The sequence below is a fragment of the Micromys minutus genome, assembly GCF_963924665.1.
Source record: "Micromys minutus genome assembly, chromosome: 1".
NCBI lineage: Eukaryota > Metazoa > Chordata > Mammalia > Rodentia > Muridae > Micromys > Micromys minutus.
The window spans coordinates 26,000,620-26,015,708 of record NC_137969.1 but is presented as its reverse complement, the minus strand read 5'-3'; the positions used below and the strand labels follow the sequence as shown (position 1 = coordinate 26,015,708).

General features: G+C 44.0%; 1 protein-coding gene across 1 annotated transcript in view; it reads left to right on the top strand.

Moving 5' to 3' along the window:
• Positions 1 to 15,089, top strand: part of HTT (huntingtin) — a 138,582-nt gene that overhangs the window by 106,386 nt on the left and 17,107 nt on the right. The window contains exons 44-53 of the mRNA XM_080932563.1: positions 55 to 231; positions 445 to 521; positions 1,845 to 1,983; positions 2,817 to 2,939; positions 5,579 to 5,792; positions 6,693 to 6,838; positions 8,009 to 8,186; positions 9,151 to 9,246; positions 11,787 to 11,974; positions 13,159 to 13,285. Coding sequence (XP_080788689.1) covers positions 55 to 231; positions 445 to 521; positions 1,845 to 1,983; positions 2,817 to 2,939; positions 5,579 to 5,792; positions 6,693 to 6,838; positions 8,009 to 8,186; positions 9,151 to 9,246; positions 11,787 to 11,974; positions 13,159 to 13,285 — 1,465 coding nt within the window. The remainder of the gene's footprint in view (positions 1 to 54; positions 232 to 444; positions 522 to 1,844; positions 1,984 to 2,816; positions 2,940 to 5,578; positions 5,793 to 6,692; positions 6,839 to 8,008; positions 8,187 to 9,150; positions 9,247 to 11,786; positions 11,975 to 13,158; positions 13,286 to 15,089) is intronic.

The window sequence follows — 15,089 nt, the reverse complement described above, 5'->3', positions numbered from 1 at the left end:
TCAGTGCTAGTTACCAGTCTGAGGAATAATAAATTTTGTTCTTCTCAATGTTAGCCAACCACTCTGAAGAAAACACTTCAGTGCCTGGAAGGCATCCATCTCAGCCAGTCTGGTGCTGTGCTCACGCTGTATGTGGACAGGCTCCTGGGCACCCCATTCCGTGCGCTGGCTCGCATGGTCGACACCCTAGCCTGTCGCCGGGTAGAAATGCTTTTGGCTGCAAATTTACAGGTACTGGAAAATTGTGATTTATGTCAAAACTTAGAAAGTCAATCAAAACGCTTGGTCTATTGACCTGGTCTTGATTGGCCACTTATAAGAGCAGATATGCCATGTTTGTTATTTGAGTGTCTTACTAGATATACCGTGCATAGTAGTTTATCCTTTTTAAGTGGGTGTGAGGTTGTACATCACAAAAGCCCTGATGTGTTCTTGTCTGTGTAGAGCAGCATGGCCCAGTTGCCAGAGGAGGAACTGAACAGAATCCAGGAACACCTCCAGAACAGTGGGCTTGCACAAAGGTAAAACTGTAGCATGGGGTACTGGCATTTGGGCAGCTAGAGTATTAACACATAGATACGTACAGGAACAAATAGGCAGGCAAAGGAGTTAGTGTACAAAGAGTTTACTGCACTAGTGCTATAGGAGAAGAGGCTGTCCAGATTTCAAATGGAAGTCCCACTTTAGTAGACATGAAGAAGTAGCAATCACACACCTGTTGCACACATGAGGGACTCCTAAGTTTCTGACTGTTGAAGGGATTAGAGGTATGTTTGTTGTCTCTGCTTCCGGACCCTTAATGAATGGGAATAAACATAGAACTTAACTGCTAGGTTAGAGGCAGTAAATAGGAGAGCACTGCCTGGCTCTTGGCATGTGCACATTATATTTGTGTCTTGTTAAGTAACATCTCTTCATAGCAATCCTCTTGCCTAATTGTTTGAAAGTCTTTTAGAAACCTTGATTCAAATATTTCCATCTGTAGTGTAAGCGTAGTTCCTTGACTACAAGATAATTAATAAAAGCTTTTACCTCTTCTTCTCCATTGCTGATGGCAGTAGGCAGCATACACAGATGTGCAGAAAAGAGGGTGATTCTCTCATAACTTTAATCTTAGGAGAGTTTTTATGACAGTGTTTTGTAATGGGACAGGGCATAGTCTGGATGATCTTTTTCAGTCTTCAGAGCCACACAGTGTTGTCATTTGACATATGTAGTAGTATCACATTGTCTTTAGATAGTAAGAGAACAAATTGTCATTGTGTTTGACAATAGATGTAGTCATAGACTACGATGAGGAAGATTATGACTTCATAAATACTTTGGGCTAGATGAAATGATTTTCTGTGAAGTGAAATTTATTCCTGATGAATGAATTATGTCATTACGGGGGATTAAATGGAGTTTGTACACTTGCATCTTAGAAGAATTTTATTAGTTTTGCATATATTACAAATACGGTGGCTAGGAATATGCAGTTCAGTGGGAGAGCACTTGTCGAGCATGCACAAGTCCCTGGGTTCAGTCTCTAATACTGCCAGGAAGAGAAAGAGTAGAATAGAATTGCTCTGTTGGCTGGTATAAAATGCATTGCCTAATGGAATGTTGGACATAAACGAGACTTCTGGAAAATCTCCGTGAGGTATAAACTGTGGTCATTTAAAGTAACTAGGACTTAGCGTGCATTGTGACTTTTGAATGTTGAAGGGAAAGTCCAAAACATGTTGCATCTTTTTTTAAGGAGCTATTTCCGCTCATTGGTATACCATGTTTCTAGAACTCATGTGCAAAAATTGAGATTTCAAACTAAAGAATAAACTACTCTGGTTTTGTTTGTATTTCAGACACCAAAGGCTCTATTCACTGCTGGACAGATTCCGTCTTTCTACTGTGCAGGACTCACTTAGCCCCTTGCCCCCCGTCACTTCCCACCCACTGGATGGGGATGGGCACACATCCCTGGAAACAGTGAGTCCAGACAAAGTAAGTGTCCAGTAGTATGTCTAAGTGTGATAAGAGACCATGTGGAGGTAATGACAGCTTCTGTGTACAATGAGAACAATCGTGGCTGTTAGTACACACAGGCCCCTGACACTCAGCTCAGGTCATTAGCTGCCCTGCTTGGGATGGGAGTGTAGTATGGAGGCCATGAGGTCCTGATGAGAAAAGGAGTGCTGATGTGAGGCTTGCAGAGGAGCATGGGGTCAAGTCAGGCAGCCAGTCAGCAAGTCATGAAAAGTTGGTAGTGGCCCAGGGCCTATGACTGCAGACATTGTCAGGCACATGCTGACAAATTTGGCCTGCCTCCCCCTCTCTGAACCTTCTACCTTCTATGAATTGATGCACCTACTGCCACTAGGTATAAAGTATTGTCATCTGTGAGAGTTAAGGGACTGTTAGGGCCTTTGCCTTATAGGCAAGGAGATGAGATTTTAGAAACCTTCGGTCCAAGACAGAAAATGCACCTTTGCCCCAGGTCCGCTCTCCAGCTCGGTGTGAGGCATTTCTTTGGCTTGGCTGCTGGGGAAGATGAGGGAGGCAGACACTCCAGTAGAACATAGATAGTGCAGGTAGAGGAAAAGTGAACACTGAGAACTTAGCTGAGTTTTCAAGGACTGCTGGAAGTTCCACAGGTGGAAAAGAAGAAGAAGAAGGCATTCAGGCACAGAGCAGCCCAGGGAGACTAGCTGTCTAGTGAGTGTAAGCCAGTGTGTGTCTGAAGCCTGTAGAACCAGCCATCGGTGCTACTGTCATAGCCCAGAGGAGAAGCCAGAGTACCTACCCGGTCACATCTAGTTTTCTCTTCTTCTTCTCAGGACTGGTACCTCCGGCTTGTCAGATCCCAGTGTTGGACCAGGTCAGACTCTGCACTGCTGGAAGGTGCAGAGCTGGTGAACCGTATCCCTGCAGAAGATATGAATGACTTCATGATGAGCTCGGTAGGCAGCCATCCATGGAGCCCATGGAACCCAGCTCTGCTTGTCTTTCTGAGTTAGATTTGTGTCTTAGTTAAAGTTTCTGTTGCTGTGATGAAGCACCATGACCAAAAAGCAAATTGGGGAAGAAAGGGCTTACTTGGCTTAACACCATCATTGAAGGAAGTCAGGATAGGAACTTAAACAGGGCCAGAACCTGGATCCAGAAGCCATAGAGGGGAACTGCTTACAGACTTGATCTCCATGGTTTGCTCAGCCTGCTTTCTTATAGAAGAGCCCAGGACCACCAGCCCAGGGATGGCCCCACGCACAGTGGGCTGGTCCTCTGCCATCAATCACTGAGTAAGAACATGTCCACAGGCTTGCCTACAACCCAACCTTTTGGTGGCATTTTCTTAACTGAGGTTTCCTCCTCTTAGATGACTTTAGCTTGTGCCAAGTTGATATAAAACTAGCCAGCACAATTTGTCTCCTCTTTGTGTGATTAATATATGGGAAACCTGAGTCCAGGCAAGGGACATCATTAGGCAAAGCACATGGGAGGCTCTAATAAAAAATGGCTCGTGAAAGCTATAATCCAGAATAGCCAGCACATGAGATGTGAGTAGATGCTATTTCAAGCAAACTAGCATCCTAAAAGAAGAAAGTTGTTTAACTTGATCTTTCATACATTTAAAGAAAATGGGTGGCCATAGGCTATTGTCAGTTGATCATTCATTTCCTGACTACAAGAAAGTATTGTGTTCATTATCTCCTGGAAACTGTAGCCCCTGCACTAATTACTTTTCCTCACTGCTCTGAACTGACAGAGAGCAGTTCAGAGGAGGAAGGGTTTGCTTTGGTTTACAGTTGGAAGGCACAGTTCTTCGTGGGAGGGAAGACATCACAGTAAGCTTGAGGTGTCTGGTCACATTATGCCCATAATCAGAAAGCAGAGAGAAATAACTGCTGGTGCTGAACTTGCTTTGTCCTTTGTGTCCTGGATCCCTGCCCACAATTAAAGTATGTCTTCCTACCTCAACCTAAGCAAGATAGGCACACCCAGAGGCTTATCTAAGAATGCTAGATCTTGCTGAGTAGTCATCAGTATTAACCATTTCACCCATCCTGTCGTGAGGTGCCTTGTCCCTGTAGATAAAAAAGAGAAATTCTCTCATGCAGTGAGGTGCCCCATCCTCTCTAGATATAGAAAAATTATCTCATGTAATCAAATGCCCTGTGCCCTCTAGGTATAGAGGAATTCTCCTCCACTAACCCCTCAAATACCAGAAAGCATACTTCTGAGCTGGTCCAGGCCTTGAAAGCATTCAGTTTCCTGACCTTGTCTCCTTTGCCAAGCATCCTTAGGCCACTACCTTAGTGGGGTTCTTTGTTGCCCAGTGAAGACAAGGACCTCACTGCCCCTTGATGCAGGCCAAATGGGTATGGAGAAGCAGGAACTGAGCAGGTTAACAGGAGGTGTGTGTGTTGAGAGGAGAGGGAGTTTCACATACAGGAAGATACCTAAAATACAGGGCCTAATATTTTACAAGTCATTAAGTGAGCTATTAACAGCTTGCATGTTCCAGCCATGACTATAGAAATGTTTGATTTGGGGGTGCTAATGATGAAACACAGTTTAATATTAAAGCTTATGTTCTACCTGAAAAAAATGTCATTTTCTCTCTGAATTCTTAAATGGCTAAAAAAAAAAAAAACAACTGACAAACATAATAAAAACTGTCATATGAGGCCAAGTACGGTGGTGCATACTCTTAATTCCAGCACTTGGGAGTCAGAGACACGAGGATCTCTGTTTGTGGTCTGTCTGGTCAGCTTAGTTCCAGGCCAGCCAGGGATACACAGTAAGACTCTATCTCCAAATTAAAAAAATAAAAATAAAAGTTTTAGCATGTGAAATGTTGATTTTTTTTCCAAGCAGATTTTTGTCTTGTATAAGACCATCTTCCCTTGTTCCGGTGCTTTGTGTGCCTTCTGAGGCCTGTAGCATTGCTTGGCAGTTCACAGGTGTCTCAGATGGCATAGGAAACCTGGTGCACTGTCTACATCAATTAAGATTTGTCGTCCTAGCATTATTTCAAAGAAATATAAGATCATAAAAATTAAGAATATGACTTTAAAATTCAGATATGACAAAGAGACCTGAAACATTTATTAAGCATGTGTTAAATAGAATTGCTGATATATTTATTTATTAATATATATATCATAGGATATACTTTTTAAAATAGAAAATTCAACTTAGTTTTATCTGTATTTTACCTTTATTTATAATCTAATTAAGATCTTTCTAGATTGTATTTCCCTACTTTTATTATTGTAAGTTTCTTAAGACAAGCTACTTCATAAGAGAAAAAAATTTATTTTGACTGATAGTTCTGGACATATAACATCCAAGGGCTCATCTGGTCATGACTTTACTGTCAGAGAGTCCCAATGTGGCGCAGAGAATCTCCCATGGCGAAAAGTAAGGAGCTTGAGTGTCTGTGTCTCTAGAATATTCTCAGAAGCATTCCTTTCAGTTCTCTGGTCTGGATTATCTCAGAAACAAATGCTTGTTGCATTAACTGTGTGGGTCCCAGCCTGAAGGAAAACTTACTGTCTTTGCTGTTGTTTGTCTTGCATGTAATCCTCTGACCCAGGAGTTCAACCTAAGCCTTTTGGCTCCTTGCTTAAGCCTTGGCATGAGCGAGATTGCTAATGGCCAAAAGAGTCCCCTTTTTGAAGCAGCTCGAGGGGTGACTCTGGACCGGGTGACCAGTGTAGTTCGGCAGCTTCCTTCTGTCCATCAAGTCTTCCAGCCCTTCCTGCCTACAGAGCCCACGGCCTACTGGAGCAAGTTGAATGATCTGTTTGGTAATTTAAATACAGTTTCTTTAGATGTTTGTCTGTCTGTCTCTGTCTCTGTCACTCTGCCTCTCTTTATGGGGTGATAGGAATGGCAGTAGCAGAATACACAAGCCAGAGGGGCACAGGGTCACACACTGAACCTAGAGCTGCCAACTCTACTAGATTGGTTGACCAACAAGCTTCTGGGACCCGCCTGTCTCAGCCCCCAGTGCTGAGGTTACAGGTGTACGTCCACAGCTAGGTTTTACATGAGTGCTTGGATTCCAAACTCAAGTTCTCATGCTTGCACAGGAAGCACCTTTTCCACTGACCATCCTCTCAGCTCAAGTTATCTTAGTGTTTTAATTATCTTATTTTATGTGTATAGGAGTTTGTCTGCATGCACATCTTCATTACATGTCTGCAGTACCCATGGAGCCAGAAGATGGCATCAGATCCCATGGGACTGGATTTACAGGTCACTGTGAGCGCACTTTGTGGTGGCTGGAGATTTAAATCAGGACCTCTGCAAGAGCAGCCCATGCTCTCAACTCCAGCCCCAAGTTGTCACAGTTTTTAAAAGGATTCACACAGATTCAGCACAGTGCTTTTCCTCAAGCATATATATACATAGTCAGAGCTGTGGATCTAAAGCATCTGAGAAACTGCATCAAATCCTTAGCTCTGAACAGCTTTCTGTGTTGCTCGACCTGGACACAGAAAATCAGGTTCTAAGCCCTTCAGGAACAGTGTGTTAGACTCAGGGCAAACCAGGTCCAGACTTTATGTAACACACATGAGTGAGCATGTACAGATGTGCTCTCTTGGTCTTGGCAACCTTAAATCCACATAGTTGTGTGAAGGCTTCTAAAGGGGAGGGGCCTTGTGCTCACAGTCAAAGTCACTCATGCCAATCTCATGTTTCAGGTGATACCGCATCATACCAGTCTCTGACCACACTTGCCCGTGCCCTAGCACAGTACCTGGTGGTGCTCTCCAAAGTACCTGCTCATTTGCACCTTCCTCCTGAGAAGGAGGGGGACACTGTGAAGTTTGTGGCAATGACACTTGAGGTAAGAGCAGCTCTGGAGTGATATGTCTCCGTGGGAATAGGACATGTGTGTAGCACTAAGACAAAAGCCCCTAGAAATTAACAGGACTGAGTTGATAGCACACACACTAGCCCATCTACTTTGGAGGCAGAAGCAGGAGAATTGTGGGTTCCTGGTCTGTAAGGATGTACCTGAGTATATAGCTAGACCCTGTTTGAATAAACAGGCAGGAAGGGGATGCCTATTGGCAAAGTCTGATTCACCTGATGGTACTGAGTGCCTTTCACCCTCACCACTGGGAAGCAAGGAGGTCTGTACGACATCCTTTTATCTCTGCACTACAAACCTAATGTGGATCCTAATTAAAATCTAGACAGTGCTCCATTCTAAATTGGGTAGTGAAGCTGGACATATTACCCAGGAACATTTAGCCCCCTCAAAATAAATAAATACACACGCGCGCGCGCGCGCACACACACACACACACACACACTGTGGGTTTGTTACCTTGCCATATGACTGCTAGGAAAGTTAAGAGTGTGAGTTTCCTGAGGGTATATGGTGCAAAGGCACCAGGTGGACCAGGCTAAGTTAGGTAGTCTTTGAGCTTATCTTAGCCCACTGTAGGAGACAGAAAAGCAAATGTACATATAAAGTAAAAACTCCATAGGGTGGTAAACTTTGTTCCTATATCACACATAGGGAAAAAAGCTCAGAGAGGTTCAGGGACTTGTTAGAAGTTACTAGTCATAAATCATACCCTCAAACTCAGTTTTGTGGCTGAGATACAAAACAAAACAAACATCCTACTTCTTTAAAAAAAAAAAAAAGTCCAATGTTATAGGAGCCCTCAAGAAAAGCCCTTGGCTGGAGGCTGTGTATGTGGCTCAGAACAAGTTTCTATGGGCATCCGTGGTCCTAAAGAAAAAAGACACGTAGGGTGATTGAGCACTCTAGCAGACGGAAGGCTGGGAGTTTGGGGTATAGGTGGATGAAGACTCAATATTAAGAAAGCTAGGAATGACAACCTAGAAATATGGGTCAGGGGCCATTCTTCTGCAAAGAAATTGTCTAATCTCCTGGCCTCTCCACCTGTCCATGGTCTTCCGTAGCTTTTATTGGCACTGCTTCCATAGAGGTCCTGAGATACAGAGTACTGGGTGAGCATTCTAACACAGTGCTTCCCTTTAGGCCCTGTCATGGCATTTGATCCATGAGCAGATCCCACTGAGTCTGGACCTCCAAGCCGGGCTAGACTGCTGCTGCCTGGCACTACAGGTGCCTGGCCTCTGGGGGGTGCTGTCCTCCCCTGAGTACGTGACTCATGCCTGCTCCCTCATCCATTGTGTGAGATTCATCCTGGAAGCCAGTAAGTTTTTGTCTATGAATGACTTCGTCTTCACACAGCTGAATGGGTAGTCAGAAATACATGTCAATCATGAATATCTTCTTTTCCTGTCTTGTATTTCCCAAGAACCAAGTTAGGACCTTGGGTAGAATGAATACATTGTAGGTTCTGCCTTCAGAAGGCCCATTTGTCAACCCGCAGACCTTGACATTACACCAGAACTTAACTTGAATTTGCTTTTCTACTTATTTGTTTAGAGTTTGGAGTTCTAGCTCTTAAAAAATACTTTTTAAGTTTTATCCCTTTGATCTTTAGTCTTAGTTGACTATTTGATGTTCTTAGTCCTAGATGATTATAAGATTAATAAGATTACATTCAATAGATGGCTTCTGTTAGAGTTAAAGTGTGTGCTTGCATACTGCATTGTAATGCTAATACATTGTAAAATAAAAGGGATTCATTCTTTTCAAGGAACAGTGTCCTCAACAAGGGTCATTAGCTAAAAATTTTTAAAAATTGGACATTATAGTTTACATGTTAGAGGATGTTTTGAAGTTTTATGTTTTCAAATTAAACATTATAGAGTGGTGTTTTGATCTTTCATTGTTTAAATTGTTTTCATCTGTGCATTGTGGTCAGCTTGGAAACAAAGATCCAGGGATTAATTTTAAAAAGCTAAGCTTAGTCAAAGCGACGATTTTAGCAGTACTGAGTTGTGAGAGTCTGATAAAGACTCTCAGGGTGGAGCTGGTGGAGTTCGTTTAGAAGCCAGAGTGTGGAAGCACAAGTCTTTGTGTGTTCATGACTGCCCAAAGCACTGATGCCTGCATCTGCTGTCATCCAGTGCTTTTCAGTTTTATGGAAATTGGTTCTAGAAATCTGCCCTCGGTTGATGTAGCTGTCATTGTATGTCTTTATGAAGCTGCACAGGTGTGCAGACTTAAGTAGAAAGAAGGTTAAATTGTATGTTCCGCTGTGATTCCAGTTGCAGTACAGCCTGGAGAGCAGCTTCTCGGTCCCGAAAGGAAGTCACATACTCCAAGAGCTGTCAGAAAGGAGGACGTAGACTCCGATATACAAAGTAAGTTTTAGGACCATGTTCTCCTCTTCTGTGTTTCTTTGGAGCCTTCAAATTCATTGACAAAAGAAACTCGTGAAGTAGACTCTGAGAAACATTTTTTTTTTTTTTTTTTTTTTTTTTTTTTGCTGTCCTCTAGGTCTCATCCAGACTTTAAGGGGCAGGAGGTTTTTGACCATGGCTACATATACATTCCTGGTTTTGTGAGCCCTGTTTTTCTGGTGAAGACCTCCTTTCCCCAGTCAGTTTGATATGACTTATCCTACATCCTTCCTCACAACCTGGATTTGCACCTCAGATTCTCTGGGAAGCACTGTCCCCTCACCCCCATCTTATCCTCAGCACTTAGCATGTGACTGCTACTTAAGGGTGAACATGTTTTCCTTGTACTCTCAAGGTTATCACTTGGTCTGTTAGAAGTGACTGGCAAGCATATATTAAATTCTGAATGAGTAACTCAAAATTTTAAGGAATTTGAAGTTAGTGCAGATGCTATATGATATATAACCTTAGAGATTCTTCAGACATTTTTTAGTGACATTTGTTGACTTATTTGTGTTGTCATAGGTCTTTCTCTGTAGCCCAGGCTGGAATGAATTCATGGCCCTCATGCCTCAACCCCTCAACCTCCTAAGAGTAGATGTTGTCATTACTTTTAAAAACAACAACAACAAAAAACCATAACACTCAAATCGCCATCTAGACTCAGGCACATACAATGTCTTTTTCTGATCTTCCTTCTGAGTCTAGGGCAGCTGTTGTCTTAGGGTTTCCATTGCTGTGAAGAGACACAGTGAGCAAGGCAACACTTATAAAGGACATTTAATTGAAACTGGCTTACAGGTTCAGAGGTTCAGTCCATTACCATCATGGCAGGAAGCAGGGCAGTGTGGAGGCAGACGTGGTTCTGAGGAAACCAAGAGTTCAGCGTCTTGATCCAACTGCAACCAGAGAGACTATCTCATGGGCAGCTAGGAGGAAGGTCTCAAAGCCCACCCCCACAGTGACACACTTCCTCCAACAAGACCACACATACTCCCAACAAGGCCACACCTGATATGATATAAAAATGATGGGCCAAGCATATTTGAACCACCACAGCTGTGTTACTGTGACAACTATGACAAGTCAAAGGACATTCTGACTAACTGAGTCCTTGACTCCTAACCTCCAGGCTCCTAGAATCTTTTGAGTTCCTTGATCTCAGAGGCTCAGATACACAGGTAGGGAGGTAGGCAGCGTTGAACATGATCTTTCCTTGGATCACCAAAGGCCTCAGCCTTACTCTATTTCTCCAGAAACATGCCTTTTTGAACATAACATAAAACCGTCTAGGCACAGCTCAGTATTATGATGCAGGCCTGTAATTGCAACACTGAGGAGGCCAAAATAGGAGGATCATGAACTTAAGTCCACTCTGAGTTATATAGTGAGAGAAACTATTTTAAAAGACAGGGCTTCTCTCTCTGTAGTCTTTCAGTTCCTGTCCCAAGATTTTACAGTTGCACAGTGGCCCGTGAGCAGTACCATTTTAGTGCAGCCTGGGCTCTCACTTGGTTTTTGACTGGAGCCCCTTCAGTTCCTGGAGTTCACTTTACCTCACAGTTTAGTCTTTTCCTACCTGAGCAGCAACTCGGGTTATTCCATGTTTCTGTTGTGAGGATGAGACGTGGGTAAAGAAATCAGGCTGTGGGAAGCACTGGAATAAAGCCCACCATCTTGAGACTGGGCAGGTGGGCCCTGGGGCAGAAGATCACTTAATTCAGTCAGATGTAATTTTGGTTATCCTCTGTGACCTGAGTCAGTTAATGAGGTTCTGATCAGAAGAAGCAGCTCACATTTTATTTTTTAGATGTCCATAGGTTAGTACTTTTTAAAAAATTTTAATATGTAAGGGTGTTTTGCCTGCCTGTATGTCTGCACCACATGCATGCAGTGCTCAGAGTCCAGAAGAATGTACTAGATCCCATGGGAGTGGAGTTATAAATTGTTATGAGCTACCATGTGGGAGCTTGGAATTGAGCCCAGGTCCTCTGAAAGAGCAGACAGTGCTCTTAACCACTGGGCCATCTCTCCATCTAAGCTGGCCGTACTTGAAGTTAGTCTGACACACATCATTTCTTTAAGCTCGGGGCTAGATTCCTTAAGCTCAATAAGGATCCTTTTTCTGTACCAGGAAGTACCTAAATTGTTGAATTCCATGGACAGGGTAACTATCTGTTTATTTGAATTTTTACCAACTAAACAAGTGATTCTTAAATTCTGTGCTGTATCAAGATTCAGTGACTGTGAACAGCCCCTGTCTGGGCAGATTGGTGGTTCTCGTGTTTTCCTCGTCACTTCCCATCTAGGGCTGAGCTCAGGTTCAGAATCATTGCTGTATTCTCAGCAGAAATGGAAAGAATTGCAGGTTTGGAGATATGCTTAGGAACTGATCTCAGTAAACTGGACAGGGCTCATAGTCTGGCGTTCTCTGTGGGCATGCTGAGGAAGGGTGACAATGTGTTCTGACAGGCCTCTCTTGATCACCCTTGCCTGTGTAGACCTCAGTCACATCACTTCGGCCTGCGAGATGGTGGCAGACATGGTGGAATCCCTGCAGTCAGTGCTGGCCTTGGGCCACAGGAGGAACAGCACCTTGCCTTCATTTCTCACCGCTGTGCTGAAGAACACTGTTGTCAGTCTGGCTCGCCTCCCCCTAGTTAACAGCTATACTCGTGTGCCTCCTCTGGTAAGTAGGATCTTGCTCAGTTTGATATGTAACCAGGCCTCAAACTTGGGATCCTCCTCTCTACCTCCCAAAAGCCAGGAGTCCATGCCCAGCGTATCACACATATTCATTATTGTGATGCTCCCTGTGGTAGTTCTAGCTTTTTCATATGGTCATTACACCTGCATTGTTCCCCAGGTATTCTGTGTAGTGGGTATCAGTAAAAATACTATCCTTCAAAAATTGGCTGTGCTAAACTTCATCTCCACTGATAATCCATGTTGGCTGTGATTCTGAAGTGATTAAACTAATTAACAGTAAGCCAGAAATCACACTCTTCAAATTAATTTTTTTTCAAAAGTGTCACCTCTGAAGAGATTTATACAAAGCTGGTTAAATGCAGAGGCAGGCATGACTCTGAGTTCTAGACCAGCCTGGTCTACATAGTTTTAGGACAGCCAGAGCTACGTAGTAAGACTCTGTCTTTTTTTTTTTTAAGATTTATTTATTTATTATATTTAAGTACACCGTAGCTGTCTTCAAAGACACCAGAAGAGGGCATCAGATCTCATTACAGATGGCTGTGAGCCACCATATGGTTGCTGGGATTTGAACTCAGGACCTCTGGAAGAGCAGTCAGTGCTCTTAACCACTGAGCCATCTCTCCAGCCCAGGTCTGCATTGCTTTACTGAGGGATATAGCTGAGCTAGGTAGATGGTCCTGCTACTGAGATAGGGTATACCTCAGGGCTCCCTTTGTGCGTGGTGCTTATCCATATTTCGAATGGCAGAACTTAACCTCTCAGAGTTGATAGAAATGAACAGTGAGATTGGCCTTGTGCCTGCTTGCCAGTGCATGTTTATACATGAGACTGAATTTTCTAACATACTTGATGTTTGTGGGCACCAGCATTTCCTACAAAGAATATGGCTTGTGTACAGGCAACCTGAGGGGTGTAACAAGAAGGTGATGGGCTGGCCTTGGGAAGGCAAGGCAGAGTAGTGGGCATCAAGCTTGGCACTGAAGGTTCTAGGCAAAAGGGTGGGACCTCTTGTGAAAAGGCACAGGGTCTGAAAAAGTCTGAGTAGTAAAGGTCGGGCAGCTAGCTCATCAGAGAGACTAGCTAAGAGAGAGAGTGGGGGTGGGGGTCTCTTGTTTTCCTTATGGCATCTCCATCCATCTGGAACTCTTTCCATCTTCTCAGGTGTGGAAACTCGGGTGGTCACCCAAGCCTGGAGGGGATTTTGGCACAGTGTTTCCTGAGATCCCTGTAGAGTTCCTCCAGGAGAAAGAGATCCTCAAGGAGTTCATCTACCGCATCAACACCCTAGGTATCCCACAGTCCTCCTCAGTCTCCATGAGTGGATTGGGGTGGGGGCTGCATACCAGGCTTCTTTGAACAAAGGGAATGCATGTGTAACTGTCACAGGAAGCCAGTCTGTCTTCACATCATACATTCAAACTAAACCATACAGGTGTGGGAACGTGGCCCACTGTAGGGCTTGTCTAGTGCCAGGGAAGCCCAAGGTTCAGCCTTCAGGGCTACAACAGAATAAGCAGTGGAAGTGGTGTCCTCCTGTTTCCTGTTTGCCACTTTGACCTTCTCTTCTCACTTGGGTCATTTTTCCTTTATGTCAAACAAACGGCTTGGGAAATATGGCAAGCTAAGTGTCACAGGGGTCAGAGTGATAGAATGAGGGAAGGTAGATTTGACCAGACAGCCTTGCTCATCCCTTAGCTAACAGGATAGGATCTTCAGTGCCATGGTCCATAGAATGGAGATTGTGTCCATAGTATGTGTTTGCTACAGACATGAACAGGAAAAACACACTTAGTGTCTCAGTAAGCAGTAGCATGAGTAACTCTCCTGTCAGGACTCTGCTTCCTAAATTGCTCCTGCATATCATCATCATCATAATCATCACCATCATTATCACCACCACCACCACCATCATCATCATCATCATTCCTCCTCCTTCTCCTTTTTTTGCCTGTTTTCTGGTTGAGGATGTTTCTTAATCACTGTTCTGTTCTGTGAAGAGAGACCATGACCAAGGCCACTCTATGAAAGAAAACATTTAGTTGGTGGCTTACTTATAGTTTCAGAAAGTTAGTCCATTGTCATCATGGCAGGAAGCAGACAGGCATGGTGCTGGAGCAGTAGCTGAGAGCTCACATCCTGATCCACAGGCAGCAGAGAGAGAGAGACAGATACAGAGAGACAGGACCTGCCATGGGCTTTCGAAACCTCAAAGCCAAGTCACAGTGACATATCTCCTCCAGCAAGGCCATACCTCCTAATCCTTTTCAAATGGTTTATCACCTAGTTACCAAGTATGCAAATAGATGAGCCTATGGAGGCCAATCGGATTTGATTTTGTGGTTACAACCCTCATAGCCTTTTCCCTTCGTGGGTATTTCCTAAAAGAGCCTGGGCACCAGATCCGCTGCCTGGTCCAAATCAGGCCCTAGGGCTTCTTCATATTTTCTTACTCAGATCTCAGCAACCTGCCTCGGCTTCCTGAATCTATGGATTGAACAGTTCGAACTGTCCTCAGTAACTCCTGAGTAGGAATCTGGCACCTCCCATGGAAGCATTTTTACTTCCTATCTTAGTTACTTTTAAGTTGCTGTAATAAGCGCCATGACCAAAAGCAACTTGAGGGAGAAAGGGTTCATTTCTCTGTATAGCTTATCACTGAAGGCCAGGGCAGGAACGCAGGACAGGAACTTAAAGGCAGAAACAGGAGTAGAGGACATGGAGGAGTGCCACTCACCAGCTTGCTCACCAAAGCTTGCTCAGCCTGCTTTCCCAAAACACTCAGGACTATCACCCCAGGGGTGGTTCCACCAATATGGGCTGGGCCTCCCACATCAATCACTAATAATTGAAGAAAACTCCCTTCAAACTTACTTACAGGCCAATCTTAGGGAGTCATTTTTTCAACTGAGAGTTCCCCTTCCTAGATGACTCTGGCTTGTGTAACTAGCCAGCACATTGCCTTTGCTCCTTGGGCGATTATCAGTTGGGTCTCCTGGTGCCGGCCTTCACTTGGATCAGAGTCATACCCCATGTTCCAGGAGGTCCTAGCACTTAATGCTTTCCTTGTATGGTCCTCTTCACTGAGTCACAAG